Source organism: Helianthus annuus, chromosome 7 (assembly GCF_002127325.2).
Source record: "Helianthus annuus cultivar XRQ/B chromosome 7, HanXRQr2.0-SUNRISE, whole genome shotgun sequence".
In the NCBI taxonomy this organism is placed as follows: domain Eukaryota; kingdom Viridiplantae; phylum Streptophyta; class Magnoliopsida; order Asterales; family Asteraceae; genus Helianthus; species Helianthus annuus.
In genome coordinates this window covers 137,180,332-137,200,366 of record NC_035439.2, presented here as the reverse complement: position 1 = coordinate 137,200,366, position 20,035 = coordinate 137,180,332, and the positions used below count along the sequence as shown (strand labels likewise).

General features: G+C 35.2%; 4 protein-coding genes across 5 annotated transcripts; 1 reads left to right on the top strand and 3 right to left on the bottom strand.

Annotated features, from left to right (window-relative positions):
- Positions 1-209: 209 nt before the first annotated feature.
- Positions 210-2,402, bottom strand: LOC118480461 (LOB domain-containing protein 36-like). Of its 2 annotated transcripts, XM_035975329.1 has the most exons (4): positions 2,127-2,402; positions 1,949-1,985; positions 1,800-1,872; positions 210-1,304 (listed from the first exon to the last, which is right to left on the bottom strand). In XM_035975329.1, exon 4 carries the CDS (start codon positions 1,289-1,291, stop codon positions 548-550), a length of 744 nt encoding a protein of 247 aa, XP_035831222.1. In that variant the 5' UTR covers positions 1,292-1,304; positions 1,800-1,872; positions 1,949-1,985; positions 2,127-2,402; the 3' UTR covers positions 210-547. The 2 variants fall into 2 exon arrangements, with proteins under 2 accessions (XP_035831222.1, XP_035831221.1); XM_035975328.1 differs by lacking the exon at positions 1,949-1,985.
- Positions 2,403-9,828: 7,426 nt separating this feature from the next.
- LOC118480283 (protein FAR1-RELATED SEQUENCE 5-like) lies at positions 9,829-12,468 on the top strand. Its single transcript, XM_035975052.1, has 4 exons — positions 9,829-10,286; positions 10,538-10,796; positions 10,963-11,532; positions 11,653-12,468. Exons 1-4 carry the CDS (start codon positions 9,829-9,831, stop codon positions 12,370-12,372), a joined length of 2,007 nt encoding a protein of 668 aa, XP_035830945.1. The 3' UTR covers positions 12,373-12,468.
- A 689-nt stretch (positions 12,469-13,157) lies between these two features.
- LOC118480460 lies at positions 13,158-15,193 on the bottom strand. The gene is made up of 5 exons (XM_035975327.1): positions 15,119-15,193; positions 14,853-15,033; positions 13,852-14,100; positions 13,606-13,762; positions 13,158-13,526 (listed from the first exon to the last, which is right to left on the bottom strand). Exons 1-5 carry the CDS (start codon positions 15,142-15,144, stop codon positions 13,270-13,272), a joined length of 870 nt encoding a protein of 289 aa, XP_035831220.1. The 5' UTR covers positions 15,145-15,193; the 3' UTR covers positions 13,158-13,269.
- A 532-nt stretch (positions 15,194-15,725) lies between these two features.
- Positions 15,726-19,713, bottom strand: LOC118480282. The gene is made up of 7 exons (XM_035975051.1): positions 19,619-19,713; positions 18,140-18,250; positions 17,883-17,951; positions 17,700-17,795; positions 16,851-17,608; positions 15,820-16,323; positions 15,726-15,776 (listed from the first exon to the last, which is right to left on the bottom strand). The coding sequence occupies exons 1-7, from the start codon at positions 19,689-19,691 to the stop codon at positions 15,726-15,728; spliced, it is 1,662 nt and encodes a 553-aa protein (XP_035830944.1). The 5' UTR covers positions 19,692-19,713.
- Between the last annotated feature and the right edge of the window lie 322 nt (positions 19,714-20,035).

The following is a 20,035-nucleotide window of genomic DNA, read 5'->3' as shown; positions in this document are numbered from 1 at the left end:
AGTATTCTAGTTTTTTTTTTTTTTTTTTTTTTTTTTTTTGTATTGTTTCAACACCTATTCATTATGAACTATACGTAAAAGACAATCACTAGATTTTTATTTACATTATAAACTTCTTCACAATTCACATATGGAGAAGTTGGATTTTCATTGTCTTATTTGTTTGTGTGTTTGTTTTTTATCTTGAATATGTGGGTATCGCCATAATATAAGAAAAGAAGTAAATTAATCATATGATCCTCCAAATTCAACAATTTAACAGAAAAAAAGAGAGAAAGCGCATTTAAAACTAAACTTTGATTTAAACTAGAGTGGAACAAGACAGTAGGACACAAATCAACACGGTCAGGGGCGGAACCAATGAGGGTCAAGGGTGACCCTCGATCACCAAATTTGTTGGATTTTATATATAAAATATGAGTTTTTTATTTTTTAAAGAAAAACACGAGCTTGACTTTTAAATTTTACTCAATAACTTTTTGATGATCCTTAAATAAAAAGTTCTGGTTCCGCCACTGAACACGGTCCAACTCTCCTACCAGCCAGACTACTCGGCTCTCTGCGGTGGCAGTTGTTGCTGGAGGAATAGTTGATGGTGTTGGACGTGATGTGGCTGGTACTGGATCTGATATGTATTATTATCATAAGAACCACCCAATGATAAACACGGTGCCATGGCTGCCGCGGTGGCGCTGACAGTGGTCATGTGGCTAAACTCGCTACCATTCACTTGGGCAGAGCCTGAAATCCCATCAAGCCCACCACTAAACCCTAGAAGATCCCCGGACCGCTGTTGCTGCTGATGCTGAGCCTCGCGGAAAGCCCTAGCTCCGGATAACCCCAGAACCGGCTCTGCCTGCATGTTGTAAGGTTGAACCGAATTTTGGATAAACCCTTGATGTAAAATAGGAAGCACTGCAGAAGGCCCAATGTAGTTAGCCAGTTCCCGTTTAGCATTTTCTAAATCGGTCTGGACTTGTTTCAACCGACGCTGGAGGATCGAAATTAATCCCACACAACCATAAACCGGATCACGCAGCCTTGCATCGGCTTCATAAGCCAACGAATTAACCGCGTCTTCTCGTTGTGTGGCCGGAAGATCATTAAGGAGTTTGGAAACATTGCTTGCTCCATATACTTTGTGTACATTAGCGAATTTTTGAGGCTGGTCTGGTGGGAAGTATGGTGCAAACACACATTCTTGTGTGCATTTACGACGTAAGAATTTGCAGGCTGCACATGGAGAATTTGATGACAATATTTTCTCCTTTACTTTCACAACTGCATACATGTTTTCTGAAGAACTGCACACAGATTATGAAAGTTTAAATGCTATGAAAATATGAAATTAATTATTGGCATCGTGTTGACAGACTAGATCTGTTGATCATAATTAGAGAATATTGACATATTCATGAGTGTAAACGAATATTATGACATTCAGAGATGCTTCATCAGTTAGTTAATAATTCAGACTTCAAAGTCAGCAAAATAATAGTTTCAACAACAGGAAATATTAATTAAAAATATAACAAGAGAAATTCAAATAGGTTCAATCTGTTGAAAGATCATGGAAATTACCAAGTTATTTAAAGAAAAATTACTGCTAGCAAGTCAACTGGTCTAGATTTTTTTTTCTTCGGATATCTTGAAAATTTAAAGAAAAAAAAATACATTTAGTAGCTCAAAAAAAGCAAATTAACAAATTAATTTGTTGAGAAATCAAAAACTAAAACAAACTAAAATAAAAAGTTCATACACAAAAAATTAAAATTCAAACTTTTCTTATGTAAACTCACCTTTGATGCAACAAATTCTAGTCACCGATTGGATCCAAGTAAATACTTCAAAATAAAGGACCCGAGCAAACAACTACAAAACCGAACAAAGAGATCACCGTTAGCCTCGCCGGGATAAGTATAATGTCTAAGAGAAATAATTTAAAAACCTCTTATTACAACACTCGTGAACGAAAACCTACAAACCTGCAATATTAAACATAGAATAAACATAAAATTTTAAGGAAGGTTCAGTCACATGTGACTTTATAATAGTCACATGAGACTTTATAATTGTCAGATGAGCTGGTTCATAAAAATGGCCGTAATGTAACGTAATTTGTGTACCTTTAATGTAAAATTTAGAGCCTAGGGTTGAAGTGCAACTATGGCTTCATTTTCTCTTCAAAAAACCCTAAAACACACACACACACACACACACTTGAGTTTAAAGAAGCATAAGAGAAGCATTATGTCGACGTCATATCTCTATATATTATGAAGGAAGGAGAAGAAGTGGGTGATGAGAGAGGTGGTGTATTCTAGGCCGTCGAGATTTGGAGAGAGGAGAGGAATGACCGTTGGATGAGAAGTCGGGATGTTTGTTACAGCATGGCGAGATAGAGATAGATAAGAGAGAGGGACATGACCTACATGGTTCTGAACGATGACTTAAATGCCCCCTGAGTTTCCTCTTTGTCCCTGTACTGTTTTCATTGTATTTTCATCATTACCCCTTCCCTACCATCTTCACATTTTTAGAGGATCCACAATGCAAAACCCCACTAAGAACATTTACATTGTATACTCATTATTCATGCATTCTATCTAATATAAAGTATAACGATAAAGAAAACAACAAAAACAATATTACATTAGAATTTCTACAATATAAAAGATTTATAAAAAGAAAAATACAACCTCTATATTTTATTTAGAGGCTCATATAAACTCTCTTTATTATTATTTTAAGTGTGTAGGAAAGAGAAAAAAAGTAATAAAATAAGTATATGTGGTATGATAGAGTTAGAGATAAAGAGTTAGATGTGAGAGGTATTTGAAAAGTAAACAAAATATAGAGGAAATATGTTTTTAGTTGAATTATATAGATCGGGATGAAGTCTCCAATGTGAATGCTCTAAGACTACCGTGTTGTCGATTAATTAAACCGGTGCTACGTCACCATCACATTACTATCACGTATAAATTTGAGCAATAACTAAATACCTAATAACTATATGTATTGTAATAACTAAAACAAAAATTAAAAAATAAATAAAAAGAAGACAATGGGGTGGACCCATCATTCTTTCTCATTAATGTCGCCATTGAAATGGCGATGGATCTCAATGGTGCGCTTATTAATAGTCGGCACGGTGTTTAACGCCCCACATGCTGATTTGGAATGGAGGCTTTAATCCACAACACTTGGTATAACACCATCCATGACAAGAAGACCTAAAAACACCCGCATCAGAAAAAATACTAAATCTTCAAAATCATTAAAAAAACCACACCCAATAAGAAAACCCAAAAACATGCCACATCATCACCACATATTTAATTTTTAACCACTTATTTCCACCATTTATTATTTACACATAGAATAAAGTGTAATTTGTGTCCCTATGCTATGTTGTCAAAATCAACATTCGACCCTAAATCAAAATAATGGACCCCTGGGTACTCGTAGTTTGTAATTTCTTGCAATTTGCGTCTTTCCATACGATGTCGTCAACACTTTGAAGCAAAAAAAAAAAAAAAAAAAAAAAAAAAAGACTATTTTGCCATATTTTTTTATTTCAATACTCGTCCCTATGGTTTAATCTTAATCTCTAATCTGTCCCTATGTTTTACATATTTTTTTCCCTCCATATTCAAATGTCATATATATAACACAATTACCATATACATATTCATACCATTATGATAATCATCAATGTTGAATTAATCACAATTACCATATATATATATATATATATATATATATATATATATATATATATATATATATATATATATATATAGGGGAAGGTTTAAATGAGAACACTAAATATTGTGAGAACCGTGAGAACAAATGAAAAAACCGTAAGAACTTGGTCAAAAACAATTCAAATTCAAAAACTTTTTCTACACTTATCATTATTATTCGAATACAATGTTAGAAATTTAATTTACACGTTTAAATTTACGTGAATTCGTAAATAAAGAAAATTTACACATGTGTAAGTCTGCCATTTACACATGTGTAAATCTGTTATCTTTACACATGTGTAAAAAATCTAAAAAAACGTGATTTTGAAAGGATAAATGAATTATTTGATGTTGTAAATTCTTTTTTTGATGTTGTATCTTAATTACAATGAGGTTTGTATTAAAAAAATTGGTTTTGATTGGTTTTTTCATTCGTTCTCACGGTTCTCGCAATATTTAGCGTTCTCAAGATAACCTTCCCCTATATATATATACATATATATATATATATATATATATATATATATATATATATATATATATATATATATATATATATATATAACCTAATGAATTCAATCATGATTACCACACACACACACACACACACACACACACATATATATATATATATATATAACCCAACGACATGCAGTAAGAGGTGGCTCACGGTACCAGCGACCCTAATCCCAGATACAAATGTTCAATTTAGTTGTATATTAGGTTAAAGTTTCAAAAAAAAACAACACTAATCCATGAGTAGAACATGTCTTTCCCTGCCACATTTTGTGAATCCATTGAAGCCTAATGGCGATCAGCATTGTGGTAGTGAGTCAGAGGCAGTGATAGTGAGTCAGCTTAGGGTTTACATCGCAGGTTCTGTTCCGTCTGTTAGGAAACTTTATTTGTAAGTATTGAAGAAAATCTCAATCAACTGGATCTCTGAAGAAGATAACAGTCCTGAAGAACACAGCAAGATGAAGAAAATCAGTTAGGACAACTGAAAAGCAAAGTATCTACTACAAAGAATCACAAGTTTATCAAGAGTTGATTTGGATTATCAGAGAAGGTCGTTTCTGATGGATCTGAATATCATCAGTTTCTCACAAATTCTGATCATCAAACTTTCTGATGATTTGTTCACCAGAATTTCTAATGAAGTGGTTTATCAGAAATTCTGATAAAAGCCCCACTTGTCTAAAAATCACAACTCTATCCTGCCACCCATGACCGAAGCATGACATTATTGGTTTTCATGATTACAAATGCAACTTGAACGATGGATTCAATGAATATGTCAAATTGCTACTTTACGCAGGACTTATTGCATGAATAAACAAATGTTTATTCATGTCCACAACCGTCTATAAATAGAAGGCTCGAGAGGCAGAATATACTTGAGTTTGAAGCTTAATATTCATATACAAACACTCAAACTCCACTGCTCTTCTCACCCACAGAAATCAAGATTCATTTGTATTAGACAATAATCTTACAATCACCTTGTTAAACTAATTTGTTTCAAAGTGATATAAACTTGATAATTCTGTAGGTCTTGTTTCTTGAAAGTCTGATTTCCATTTCCGCACATCTTTTTCACATATACTGAAATCACTTGCCATATTACGTAAAAAGAAGTTGTTAAGGCCATATTGGGTCCAACACCGTCGCAGGGCTTAGCGCTTCGTTGGTGGTAGTGTGGCGAAGGTGGGGGAGATGGGTTGTGTAGGTTGATCAGGTGGTGGAGGTCGATTGTGCAGGTGATTAGGTGGTGTAAATAAGAGTGGTGGGGGTGGGTTAAAACTGGAGGGTGCAATCGACTAGTGTTTAGAAAAGTAAGAGTCTCTTTCATTTGGGGTTTCGGTGTTGGTGTTGGAGTGAAATGACATAAATACCCCCATAGTGTTAGAAAGTTAATACTCAAACACACGGTTGACCGACGGAAGGACGCAAATGGCAAGAATTGCAAGACGCGAGTAGCCAGGGGTCAATTATTTTAATTTAGGGTCGTATGCAAATTCTAATAACATAGTAGAGGGACGCAAACTGCAATTTACTCTTATACAAACTAAAAGTACACCAGAGCACACCACTAGTTGGTATGTTGAGGTTTTGTAGAAAAACTAACACAAAAAACGTCTTTTAAAAACGAGTCAAACAATAAGAAAAACATATGGTGATCTGACAAGAATGTCCAAAGTTCCATGAAAATGTTTATTGTGAATGACAATATATTAAACACCCATTCAAATATATTAATGTAAACCTTAAGAGATGTGATGGAGTAGTAAAGAGTGTTTCAAATATATATCTCAGAGGTCTTGAGTTCAATACTTACTTCCACCAGTTTTCAAGTTTTCTAAAGGGCACCGACCCGGCGCTTGCCTCGTGCTTTACCTATTCTCCTCGGTTAGTCGGGTATTGGGGGACCCGGGGTTTATCGTGTAAGCGGGTTCTAGATGTTATGAAATATGTGTGTGTGTGTGTGTCTATATATATATATATATATGGTAGAAGTTGGCTACAAAGCCTACTTTTCCTACAAAGTGTAGGAAGCAATATCCTTGTGACATGTGGCATCTAGTATTATTTTACTAAAGTGCATTAAGTTAATTGAATAATTACAACTATTTATGGAAGTTTTTATATCATAACAATAAAAGGCTCTTTTTATGGAAAGTTATGTCTATTAACTATTCAAAATTGTAAGTTACATCATTCGTATCCCCAATTAATTTATCCGAATCTCGAAATATAAAACAAATTCATCATTTCTTAACATTGTGTTTTATCAGTTTATGGTTTCTTAACACCGTGTTATATCAATTTTCACAATTAAACACACCCCTCATATATTTCGAAACATAAAACACATTCATTATTTCTTTCTTGACGTTGTGTTTTATCAACTGATTTCTTCACATTGTGTTATACTAGTTTTCACAATTTAACACACACCCACTCATAAAACACAATAGTGTCTGAAATAGATAATATAAAACACATCAGTGAAATACACAGTATAAAACACTCAGACACTATATAAAACACACTAGTGTCTGAATTACTTGAATCTTAATTTTTTAGATATGTAGCAATATGGTACTCATATTAAAGATAAAAAAACGCTCATTATTATTATGATATAATTTAAAAAAAATTATGTTAAAAAAGTTATTGACGTTTTAAAAAGATGGGGGGAAGTTACATGTGAGTTGCACGTGATTCCTAAATTTAAGGCATATGAATTTACTTTTGTACCCTTAATTCAATAAATTAATCAATTTAATTAAAATAAATATTACAATTTTGCCATTCATTTAATCTTATTCGTCAATTACATAATCTAATGGCCATAATCACTTCTTAAACTTTTTAGACAAAACACACTTTATAGAGGAACCCCACCCTATATATATATATATATATATATATATATATATATATATATATATATATATATATAAAGTATATTGTACAATATCCCTTAACGTACGTTGCGTACGCGATGGGCAAATCGCACGTTATGTTTTAAAAAACAAAATCGGATGTACCTTAAATTTGTGAAATTGCGTGTATGAAAACTTAAAAATAAAAGCATATGTTCATTTACATTTATGGATATCGCATGTATAAATTAAAGTGCATGTTCCTTTAATATATGGATAATCGCATGTTCATTTTTATTTGTTGAAAGTATATTAAAAATCGCATATTCATTTTCATATCGCATGTATAAATTAAAATCGCAATGTTCATTTTTGAAAATCGCATATTCCTTTAAAATATAGATAAAGTGCATTTGCATGTTCATTAATATCTTAAAAATCGCATATTCATTTGTGGAAAGTCAAAGTCGCATGTGTAAAACATAATGTAAAGTCGCATGTGAAAAAAATGAAGAAAAAGGGGAAATCGCATGTTGTAAAGAAATTTTCGCATGTTGGTTTTTGTAAAAATTTCGCATGTGGTAATTTTGATGAAATCGCATGTTAAAAAACCAACATGCGAAATTGTTACAAAAAACCAACATGCGATTTCAATGTATGATGAAGATCTGACGGCTAAGATAATCGCGTATATATTGTACGATAAGGGATTTTGTACGTGAACCAATCTGAACACAACAAAATAAACTGACTACACCACCAAAAACCTAAATAAACCTAACCCCCACCCCAAAAAAAAAAACCTAAATCCCCCTCCCCCCCCCCAAAAAAAACCTAACCCCTCCCCCTCTTTCCGCAAGCTAAATGCTAAAAGCTAAACCCCCCCCCCCCCCCCCCCCGCAAAAAAAAAAAACCTAAAAAAACTAACCCTCCCCCCACCCCCTAAAAACCTAAACCCCCCCCCCCTCCCCCAAAAAAAACCTAACCCCCCTCCCCCCACCCTACAAAAACCTAACCCCCCCCCCCCCCCAAGCTAAATGCTAAAAACTAAACCCTAAAAAACTTTAAAAAATCTAAAAAAAAAAATAATATTGTTTATGTCAAATCGGTTTGAGATCCTGTACAAAGGGCACAATTTGTAAGAAGTGTAAGAAATATTCCTGGATTGACAAGTGTCCATCCTCTTAATTAATTCAAAAGGGTAGTTTTGTAATTGCACATTTTATCAATTAATTCAATTCTGCGATAACTGTTCCCAAAATAACCGTCAACGAGATTGTTTAGGGATTGGATCGAATTTTGTAATTCCCTGTAAGATACAATACGATTGTGTTATACTTATCTTTCAATCATCGTTAATTATAAATACATAAAGGATTATCAAATCGATATCCCCATTCCAGTTGTTTAAAGTCTGCGCATTTGTTCGAGTTTGGTGTTTTATATAAATTTCAATGGAGTCCGGAGATGCAGGTTAATTTGTATAATAGTGTTTTAATCTCGTAATAGTTAGCATGTTCTGATAATTAGTAGTTTTTGTTCCTCGTTTTGTTGTTTATTTTTGTCGTTTTTTCTGGACATTACTCTTTGTTTGATTTTGATTGTATGTAGTGTTTTATACTTTTAGCTGTTTAGGGTGATTGTTATTTTAAAGTTTCTGTATTGATTCAGTTTTGTAGTGTTATATGTATGATCCGTAGTGTTTTATTGTCTATTTATATATGCAAGATCAATTTTCTGTTTTATTGTTTTTAGGAGATTGATAGTGTTATATGCATGATCAATATTCTGTTCACACATCATATTTACCGTTCATAGTGTTTTATAGTCTAATGGTATATGTAAGATCAATTTTCTGTTTTATAGTTTTCCCGATGGGTAGTGTTATATGCATGATCGATATTCTGTGCAGACATCATATTTACCTTTTCATAGTGTTTTATACATTGAATTGCTTACCTCTGTTTTAGTAATTTTTGTTGTTGTTTGTTATAGTGTCATATGTAAGAACAACAGGGTTAGATTATATTCACACATCTGAATCCCCATTCATAGTGTTTTATACATTTAGTTTTATGTTCTAGTCCTGTTCTAGTGTTTTATAATTAAAAAAGTTATTTTTTTATCAGATGCATAGTGTTTTAACTTCAATGTGTAGTGTTATATTATATATAGGGATATTTATTTATTTTCATAGTGTTTTTCCCGCCCCAAATACTGTTTTATAGCTGACAGATAGGGTTATTTATTGATATAGTGTTTTTTATCAATGTATCTATAAAAGACTGATTTGTCTCTTTTTTGTTGTAGATATTCATACATACCAACCCGTTGGCAATGTTCAGGTGTCCCCAAATTCTGGAAGGAGGACATTTATTCCAGACGTTGATGATTTGATTAAACCTCAGATGCATATGACGTTTGATTCGCTGGAAAATGCGTATCTTTTTTACCAAAGATATGCTAAGGCGGGAGGTTTCACAGCTAGGAAGGGTACTCAATATGAGCCTCGAAAGGGTTTAATACATAATAAATGGTTCGTATGCTCAAAAGAGGGTACTAAACCCTTAAAGGCGATTGACTCGACCCAGGAAGCTGGTAGTTCTAATGTTAACTCGAAGTCTAAGATTACTCGCAGGGTTCCTTCTATAAGGACCGGATGTGAAGCGTGCATTCGGGTTAAGTTAATGAAACCGGATAATCTTTACGTGGTTTATTACTTCGAGGAGTCGCATAATCACTCATTTGTTGCCGAAGATGACAGGTACTTGCTTCCTGAAAACAGATCTATGAATTACGTACAGGAAGAAGCCGTGAATGCTTTGAGTGCCATAAACGTTGGTCCAGTTAGAGCGTTTAACATTATGAGGACTCTTTATGGAGGTTTCGATAAGGTAGGCGCAACTAAAGTTGACTTCAAGAACTTTAAGAGAGACTTAAACAGGTATATAGCCGAGTACGATGCTGACATGGTTATCAAACGCCTAAGAAGGAAGAAAGAATTTATGCCCAATTTTTCTATGGAGTACCTTACAACTGCCGATGGTGTTTTACGTGCTTTGTTCTGGGCCGATGGTGATACAAAGAGAAATTATAATATTTTTGGGGATGTTGTGTCGTTCGATGCCACTTATCGTCGTAACAAGTTCGTATCCTTCCTTTGTTTCTAGTTACATTACATCCATATTAGATACATATCATAGTGTTTTATCAGCATGATAATGTCTGTATAGTGTTTTGGTATATACATGAAAAGACTTGTAACTTCTATCTCATACTAATAGTGTTTTAAATTGAAAATATTTAAAAATGTATGTTGTTTCTTTCATGTTTTTAATACTGTATGTTTTTTACAATATCAAATCAGTGATCACTCCCGTATTTTTTTTTGTGTAGGTACAAAATGATGTTTGTTCCTTTTACCGGCGTTGACAATCACTATCGCAATGTTACCTTGGGTGCTGCTATTATAGGGGATGAAACTGCCGAAACATATAGCTGGTTGCTCAACGCATTTCGGCAGGCGTTTGGGCGCGCACCACCTGTGATTGTAACCGATCAAGACCCAGCGATGAGGAAAGCTATTCAAGATACCTGGCCTGAAAGTAGGCACAGGCTTTGCATGTGGCATATAATGGAGAAACTCACTACCAAGGTATATTAAAATCATAATTATGTTTTACTCCGTTATTTATTTTTATTGGAATATGTCTTTTTTTGTTTATTGATGTCGTTTTACTTTTATATAATGTTTTTATCAGCCTTTATCATGTATTTTTTTTATATTTAATTTTTTTGATGGTTGAATTGTTGTTTTTTAGGTTGGCGCCAACCTATGCAATAGCACTGATTTTAAGAAGAGGTTGTGTGATATTGTTTGGACCGATGCCTTACTGCCAGAACAGTTTGAAAATGAATGGGGTGTTATATTGGCTGATTTTGATTTGCTGAATCATGAATGGTTACAGTCAATGTATGAGATTAGGGATACATGGATCCCTGCGTATTATCGCGATCAACACATGTCTGGGTTGATGCGTACCTCATCACGTTCGGAGAGTGAGAACCATTTCTTTGGGCAGTTTTGCAACCCGAATTGTACCCTGGTTGAATTTTTGGGGCATTTTGATTCTGCAATCGAAGCCCAAAGGCACGAGCACAGGAAGAATGATCACGATACTAGGCACACGAACCCCCAAATACTTGCAAAAGAGTTTGTCTTAGAGCAACAGGCGGCAAACATATACACACGGACAATTTTCTTTGATGCGCAACTCGAAATTCAGACAGCCATTAACAAGTGTGCTGTTGGTAAATGGGAGGATAGAGAGGATAACTTTGTGAACTTCTCTGTGAAGGACTTTTCTCAAGCGTGTACTTCATTTTTTCAGGTAACTATAGGATGTAACGATTGTTTGTTTATAATATTTCTTTGTGCATGGTGTTTTATATTATAGTTTTGATTTAGTATATATTTTTGATCTCATTTTTTTTTCTTTTTTATGTATTAGGTTATGATGCGGCAGCTAGACATGACCGTTAGTTGCTCATGCAAAAGGTATGAACAGTTTGGGCTTCTGTGTGCGCACATTTTTTGCGTTTTGCGGCTTCTTGATATCAGGCAGTTCCCTGAAAGGTACATAATGCGACGTTGGACAAGGGAAGCTGTTCCTAACAGTGCGCCTGGAGCGATAATGGGGATTAGTGAAAGTGATGATCGGTACCAACAAGTTAATGGTGTTGTAAGGGAGATAACAAGGTCAGCCGAGTCTCTTATCAACAGGTTGGTATATAATTTTGATGCGTTGTGCGCGTTTAGGGACTATGTTGGCCAGTATCAATCTACCGCTGATCAGGCAGTCGTGAACGCCCCCCCTAGGAGTCGTCGCGATAGGTTTGCTGAAATAACTGGATACACGCAAGAAACACCTGTAACTGTTCGTATGCCGAAAACCGTGAGATTTAAAGGTATGGGTAAACCTTCCAGAATGAAGAGTAATCGTGAAATTGCCATTATTCAATCTGCGAAGAAAAAAAAGGGTCGCGAGTGTGGTAATTGCAAACGTGGGGGCCATAATAGACGTACCTGCTCGTACCCGGCAAGGGAAAATGCCGACGACTCCTCAGAAAGCGATGAAGCGGAACCTGAAGGAGACGACAAAGAGGAGATAGAAGATGTGGTGGGTGAAGAAGCCGACGATGAGGAGCTAGACGATGAAGAGCAAGAGTAGTTGATTACTAATTTATGCAAACATTGAGTTTTATTTCTATGTTTTTAATGACGTTTAATTTTTTATCTTGGATTCCTTGTGTTTGACGTTGGTATCTCTTAATGACCAGTTTGTTTGATCATATTTTATAAATATAGTGTTTTATAAATGATTTGTGGTGTTATATTACAGGTACTAAAATTATTGTAAAGTTTGTCATGTACTTATAGTGTTTTATCTATAAGTATAGTGCTAAATGCAGCAATAGTGACCTGCAGTATGGTCTTATTGTCATATACAGTTAGTTTAAGGTCTGCCATTTACTATATAGTGTTTTAACTATAACTATAGTGTTATATTTTTTTTGCTTTTGTTTGTTTGTCAACATGAATAGAAATTGTAAGTTTTTTTAATTGACATACATGAAGTCTTTGGTTTACAATATAGTGTTTTTTATATATTTGAATGCAGTGTGTTATCATAGGTTAAACGGTGTCAACAATAATCACGTGAAAAAAACACTTAATTGCTGTCAAATTATTAATGCAGGGTTTCTCCGATGTTATATAGTGTTTTATAACTGATTTGTAGTGTTTTATTATAGGTACTACATTTAGTTTAACGTCTGACTGGGACATATAGTGTTTTATCTACAACTGTAGTGTTTAATGCAGTATGTAGGGACCTGCAGTATGCTGATATTGTCATATACTGTAGTTATAGTCCGTTAGTTACCTATAAATGCAGTGTTTTGTAATGAAATATAGTTTTATATTAACGGAAACAGACCACTACCATCCCTTTTCCAAAAGTGTTTGTACCATGACACCAGGCTAATATCTAAATAAAAGTGTTTGCACCAGACAAAATTAAACCAGTCTAATTATAACGTGTATCAAAACATTTCAGAACTATTTGCTATTCTTCAGACAATCGTAGCTCGATCCTTTCCTTTGCAGTCTTAGCATTTTCCAGTCTCTCATGTTGACTCTTATTTGCATACTCATGTACTTCTTGCTCCACTGTAGACCGCATTGAGTTGATGTCACTTAACAAGATTTTTGATAAGTACTTTATTCGCAAGTCACATAGTTCTATCGATTGTTGTTTCAACACCTCCCCCGTGATGTCCCGCTCTGGTGATAGCCCGCAGTTCCATTCGCGCACACTTGTCCCTAGTGAACACAAATGCAAACCAACTTAGCGTACATGCAAGTGTCAACTTTAATAATAAAAGTATAATTACAATAACACCTTTAAAAGTCTCCATATGACGCATGACGAATATTCCACAATCTGTTCCGTTATACAATGTTTGCCACGGGAACTTCAGACTAACTGGTGATGTTGATCGCAGTTTTTTAGCAACTGCAGGAGAGTGGTTTTTGACATACGAGCAGAATGCATTGACCTGCGAATTTTATGACGTCAAATCGGGATTTTTTTAAAGTTATACTTATTGTATGTAAACTAACTTTTTTTTGATAGTAGTGTTCTTACAACTTTTTCTATGTAGCCGCTGTATCGTACGTCGATAGGGACATCACCCACGATATTGTCGATAACCAAGATTTGTGATTGTGCTAGATTGAAGAATACTAGAATATAGTGTTTATTATACAGCACCGGCACGAATACCATCTGGAAGTTTCTGATGTCCGTGCTATCTGCTTGGCCTAGTATTGTTTCCATCCGGCTACCGAACATCAAGCTTCTGTATTCATCGGTCCCTTCAAAATCGCCTGCCACCTGTTTCATAACAAATCACAGATTTTAGTTTATATAAGCTAATTTGTCCGTTTGTTATTTCGACCATATTTAAAAAACTGGGTTATAAGCTGGGGGTGTAGTGTTATAAGCTGTTCTTATGTATCCAGGCATAATATAAGCTGGGGGTTGTAGTGTTATAAGTTGTTTTATATGATTCATTGCAGCACATAGTGTTATAAGTATTTTCTTTAACTTTTTGTTTAGTATTGTGGTGTTATAAACTTTGTCTGCTTTATCAACTGCTCTGCCTTATCATGTAGTGTTTTATAAGGTGTCACCATCTACAACCATTTTCATATAACACTCCACAAACAACAGAATTCTGTAGTTTTATGCAAAATATTATTCATAAGTGTAGTGTCTTGTGCAATTCTGTCATTATCTACAGCCGTGTACATCATGTTGTGTTTTATGCATAATAATATTCATAAGCGTAGTGTGTTGTGCAATACTGTCATTATCTACAACCATTTCCAAATAACACTCCACAAACAACAGAATTTTGGTGTTTTATGCAAAATAATATTCAGAAGTGTAGTGTGTTGTGCAATACTGTCATTATCTACAGCCATTTACATCCTATAGTGTTTTATACATATAAAGTGTTTTATGCAAAGTTTAGTGTTTTTTTGACCTAACCTATGTACTAAAGTATTCATTAACATAACAAGTATTATCAACTGGACTGCATTATCATGTAGTGTTTTTATAAGGTGTGAAAAGTGTCTGACCAACATTCCAGCATTGCAAAACAGCCTCGCGGGGGTACCAGGTGCCCTTAACCGTTCCTCGTTGTTAAGGACCGCCGCCCAAGCTGAGATAATATCTGCATCCAAGCATAATGACGGGTACATCGTCTCAAACGAGCCTCTCAGAATCGAGACACCTGCTGGGCAATCGAATATAACATCCCTACGTGATAACATGAAACTCATTCAATAATTAACAATCAAATTTGTTCAAATATTTAATTTTTTTTGTTGTTGTCGATGCCTACCATTTGTTTCCCTTTCCGCTCAGCATACAGCTAGCCAATGCAGATTCCAATTGTTCTCGCTTATCTGTTAACGAAACCACATGCTGGACGTACGGTGACCTGAAAACATCTGGAAGGTTGGTGTTTCTTTTTGGCCTCCGGAGTTTATATTGCAGTAAGTCGTTTCGTCCCTGTTCAGTGTCGGGAATACTTGAGGTTGTTGCGACGTTGTCCAGTTCACTTTGCAAGTTTACTGGTTTGATCCCGATTGCTTTCGATTGTGTGCCTGGGTGTCGTATGGATTGTAATGCAGATATCAGTTCATCTATTTCTGCGCAAACTGACGAAGTCATGGGCGAGAAAGGAGATTGAGTACCTTGTGTCGATAGTCCAGTGTTTTTGACAGCTGTGGGGTTTTTTCTGACACTTCATCGCCTTCCTCAGTATCCGCAATGTCCTTTAGATGCTTGCGGACACTCGCAATCCATGACGTTTTCCTACTCAATATCTGTTCACTGTTGGGGTGCAAACGTAAAGCTTCTCTCATTGCATTTTTTATCTTCTCAACGCAATCTTCAAATTCATTAAGTGCATCATCCAGATTTGTCGCCATATTCTGCTAACCAAATTATAAAGTGTTATGCAAAATGTTGTCAGATTTATATAAGTATAGATACGCCTGATATTATAGCAAACGTTAAAAAGGTTATCAAGTGGTGTACCTCTTCAGTATCTTTTTCTTCTTGTGAGTACACGGGCGGTGTCCCATACTGTGATACCATTGGTATCCGAAATTCGCCGTCTGCCCCAACTTGACATACAAACGGCGGCTCCTGTGTACTTGGCTGTGACAGCAGATAACTCTTGCAATGTTTATATATTCCCATATGGTCGTCGTCCCCTTCTTCGTACGGTCCGTATTCTTCGTTGCCCTCATCCTTGTTGTCATCCGCACGTTTTTCTGCTGCCGTTTCAACTACTTTAGCGCTTGTTGATGCTGATTTTTTATCATCACTTATCTTCTTAACCTTTTCACTCATCTGATTTTCTGCATCTTCATGAACTTTGGGTATCATTGGGGTGTTATGCTTTATGTGAGAATCCCAAAGTACGTCATCAAGTTTTCCGAGCAGTTCGTCAAGCATCCCGTCATCTATCAATTCAATCGGATGACATCCCTTCTTAGTACGCTTCAAAGCATCCCTTTGGTCGTACGCGTATGCAGCCTGCACATATAAGCATTAAATTATAAGGATTATGTACACCTGTTTTCTGGTTATGCATGCTTGTTCATAGTGTTTATACTATTTGACTGCAGTGTTTTACGAAGTCAACTGATGCAGTGTCTTAATATGATGGTACTGTTCAAAAACAGACCTGTATGTACTACAATATATTTGACTGTAGTGTTATATAAGGTAGCATAGTGTACTACGGCTCGACTGTAGTGTTTTACATAGTGCACTGATGCAGACTCTTAATATGATGTTACTGTTACATAGTACACTGATGCAGTCTCTTTACATATTGAATTTTGTATTCAAAACATGCTTCTTTGTACTACAATACATGTGTCCGTAGTGTTATACTTTGTGACATAGTGTATGCGACGTTTTTTAATAGACTTTAATGGTTTTGTATGTAATGGTAGCTGATTTAACCAATTTTACGATGTTACATAAATTTTTTTGTGGTGTTTATGCACGTAGTGTTTTAACTTTCATATCATAAACAATACGGTAGAGTCACATACCGCTAGTAACACGATCGGGCCTCTAAAAGCGTCATTCCTCTTCCGGTTCCATGCATTCGTCGTTCGGTCCAAGCAGGTTATCATGTAGCTGCTCCAATCAAAGTTTGATATTTTTTCATTTGGGTCCACGCATCCCAAGAATCTTTGGTTAACTGTGTTGCATGCGCTTATCTCTCCAAGTATAGTATTATATAAAACCAACCAGTTCAATTCAAATGACCGACCACTTGAAGTGTCTGTAATCATCATGTCTTTCAGACCGACTGGCGACACCTTAGTGTTATCATTGAACTGATCCCTCCATTCTTTCACAACCGGATTGCTGTCCCTTGCTCTTTCTTTTTCTACAATCTTTATACCCCCGTTCGGTATACCGAATATTGTATTCACCAACGTTGATGTGATCCGTAAACGAGTAGCTCCAAAGTTCAACACCCCTGCAGCGTCGTCATAGTTGCTTGCAAGCCAAAATGCTAGCCGCGTCGGTACATGATGTATGTTGAAATTCAGCAATGCACCGAATCCCATCTCTATGACCTTGTTTTTTTGAACTTTATTCAAGCTGTTAACCAATGTAACCAGATTATCCGGAGACGTCTTCAGTTTAATTTTTGGCCCGCTAAAGGGCTCATATTTTTTCGATTGAAATGATGCTGGTGGTCTCGTTGACTTTCTCCTAGTCGCGGTTGACTTTTTTCTTTTTGCATCGCATGGTTGTTGGTGGTCAACACTGTCACCGACTTCATGTGAATTGGCAGCTGTAACCCATATACAGCTCATCAGTTAGACTATAGTTTTCTAATGAAACGAAAAGTGTTTTGTGGTTACCATTTTTCTGTGAAAAGTTACCTGATTGATCTGTCGTGGGCGGTTGCGTCACGAAGTCATCGTCGTCGGCCGTGTCACGGTGTGTTATATCAGCACCAGTATGGTGTTTAGTTAGAACTAATACAAACGGTTAGATGATGTTACATTATGATCCATATCATACGAAAGAATCCAACATTTAATTTCAGTTATTCATATTATTACCTTTTGCGAACGGTACCGGAAGCGGCGTTTGGAAGTCGTCATCGCTGTTTGCATCGGGTGTTGCTGTAGCTGCATACCGAACACATTTTAGTACTTTAAAACTGCAAATTCAATATAGTTAAAGTGTCGTAATTTTTTTTTTGGTTAGACTTGGTGCAAGAATTCCGAAAAAGCGTCATAGTGCATAACAAATTTCTAAAAGTAAAGTGTACACAAACTGTTATTTAAATGCGTAGTTAATTTTTTTTTACGTATACCTTTTTGCATTTCGTTATCATTATCTGAATCGCTCAACTGGATGCTTTGTCCAATTGTGTTATGGAATCCCTTTCCCATTTTGATTTTTGGTATTCGGCCGCTTCTCCGGACTAAAATTAAATCCTTTTTACAATTAGTTCTTGAACCAGGAATTTCAAATAAAGTGTATTTTTTTGAACTAAAGAATGCACTAAAGTATTCATTAACTTCAGAAGTCTAGTGTGCTATGCAATACTGTCACCATCTACAACCACTTCCATATAACACTCCACAAACAACAGAATTATGGTGTTTTATGCAAAATATTTTTTAATAACTGTAGTGTGTTGTGCAATACTGTCATTATCTACAGCCTTTTACATCATGTAGTGTTTTATGCATAAAAAGTGTTTTATGCATAATAATATTAGGAACAGTAGTCTGTTGTGCAATACTGTCATTATCTTCAACCATTTCCATTTAACACTCCACAAACAACAGAATTCTGGTGTTCTATGCAAAAAAATACTCAGAAGTGGAGTGTGTGGTGAAACACTGTCATTATCTGCAGCCATTTTACATCCTGTAGTGTTTTATGCATACAAAGTGTTTTATGCATAATAATATTATGAATTGTAGTGCGTTTGTGCAATACTGTCATTATCTACAACCATTCCCAAAATAACACTCCACAAACAACAGAATTCTGGTGTTTTATGCAAAATAATATTCAGAAGTGTAGTGTGTTGTGCAACAGTATCATTATCTACAGCCATTTACATCCTATAGTGTTTTATACATATATAGTGTTTTATCCAAAGTTTAGAGTTTTTCTTACCAAAGATATGCACTAAAGTATTCATTAACATAACAAGTTTAGTGTTTTATACAACGTAGTGTTTTAATACAAATGCATTGCTTAAAAGCCTCAAACTTCATCACAAATATTGAGTCTTATGCATATATTGTAGTGCTTTTATGCAATCATACAAATTTAAAACCCCCCTGTATCGTAGGACACTCCATTTTATTTGAAAAGCCACAAACTTCATCACAATTTTGAAGTTTTTTATGCAAAGTTTAGTGTATTTTTCTCAAACTCTATTTATTCTATCTCCAAAAACCCCATTATTAAAACACCCTGCATTATTAAAACACCCTGCATTAATCAAACCAGAGAAGACACCTACAAAAACCCCCCTTTAACATTTTTAAGACACTATACTTCTAAAACCCCATTTTTTAAACACCCTGCACTAATACAACACAGAGAAGCTGGATAACAGACCGATTTACAATTCCACCACATTTAAAACAAACCTAAGTCTACTGATTACACTACACTATTAACTCATTTTCATAACATATTACACCCAATAATCCTTTATAAAACCCTAAAATACTAACCATTAAACCCTAAAACACTACAAATGAGAAATAACACACTAATAAAACACTATGCCATTTTCAAAATATCAACTGAATAATAAAACACTAACCTGGTTTCGTATCGGATACATCTCGCTTCCTCTTCGAACCTGCTGGCTTCATAGTTCCTTTTATTGGGTCCATATAACACTCTTTGATCCTTGATTCTCCTGTTAATAGAACACCATTGTCATCTGATTAGTGAAAAATAAAACACCTTTACGTTCAACTGGATTGGGACGACGAGCCCTTTTCCGTTTACCTATAAAACCCTTCTCTGCTTATCTTCAATGTAGTTCGATAGACGAAAAGTATCGGAAAATTATAAAACTTTTAGTTTGACGGGAACGTCGCTTGTTTTTAGGAGATTGATAGGGGGTTTTGGTTGTGTAGGATACGGTTACCATTTTTGAAAGAATGGAAAAGACACTATTACCCTTATATTTTACAACAGACCCTTCTAATTAAAACATAAATTACACTTTAAT

What these genes read in the sequence shown, in the direction of transcription:
- LOC118480283 (XM_035975052.1), top strand. Translation starts at nt 9,829, where the DNA reads ATGAAACCGGATAATCTTTACGTGGTTTATTACTTCGAGGAGTCGCAT. An exon ending in GCCACTTATCGTCGTAACAA is followed by an intron (nt 10,287 to 10,537) that starts GTTCGTATCCTT and finishes TTTTTTGTGTAG; the next exon opens with GTACAAAATGATGTTTGTTC. An exon ending in TGGAGAAACTCACTACCAAG is followed by an intron (nt 10,797 to 10,962) that starts GTATATTAAAAT and finishes GTTGTTTTTTAG; the next exon opens with GTTGGCGCCAACCTATGCAA.
- LOC118480282 (XM_035975051.1), bottom strand. Translation starts at nt 19,691, where the DNA reads ATGGACCCAATAAAAGGAACTATGAAGCCAGCAGGTTCGAAGAGGAAG. An exon ending in TGTATCCGATACGAAACCAG is followed by an intron (nt 18,251 to 19,618) that starts GTTAGTGTTTTA and finishes ATTTAATTTTAG; the next exon opens with TCCGGAGAAGCGGCCGAATA. An exon ending in GCCCGATCGTGTTACTAGCG is followed by an intron (nt 16,324 to 16,850) that starts GTATGTGACTCT and finishes TTATATGTGCAG; the next exon opens with GCTGCATACGCGTACGACCA.
- LOC118480461 (XM_035975329.1), bottom strand. Translation starts at nt 1,291, where the DNA reads ATGTATGCAGTTGTGAAAGTAAAGGAGAAAATATTGTCATCAAATTCT.
- LOC118480460 (XM_035975327.1), bottom strand. Translation starts at nt 15,144, where the DNA reads ATGCTGAGCGGAAAGGGAAACAAATG. An exon ending in AGCGGAAAGGGAAACAAATG is followed by an intron (nt 15,034 to 15,118) that starts GTAGGCATCGAC and finishes GTTATCACGTAG; the next exon opens with GGATGTTATATTCGATTGCC. An exon ending in TCATATGGAGACTTTTAAAG is followed by an intron (nt 13,527 to 13,605) that starts GTGTTATTGTAA and finishes TGTGTTCACTAG; the next exon opens with GGACAAGTGTGCGCGAATGG.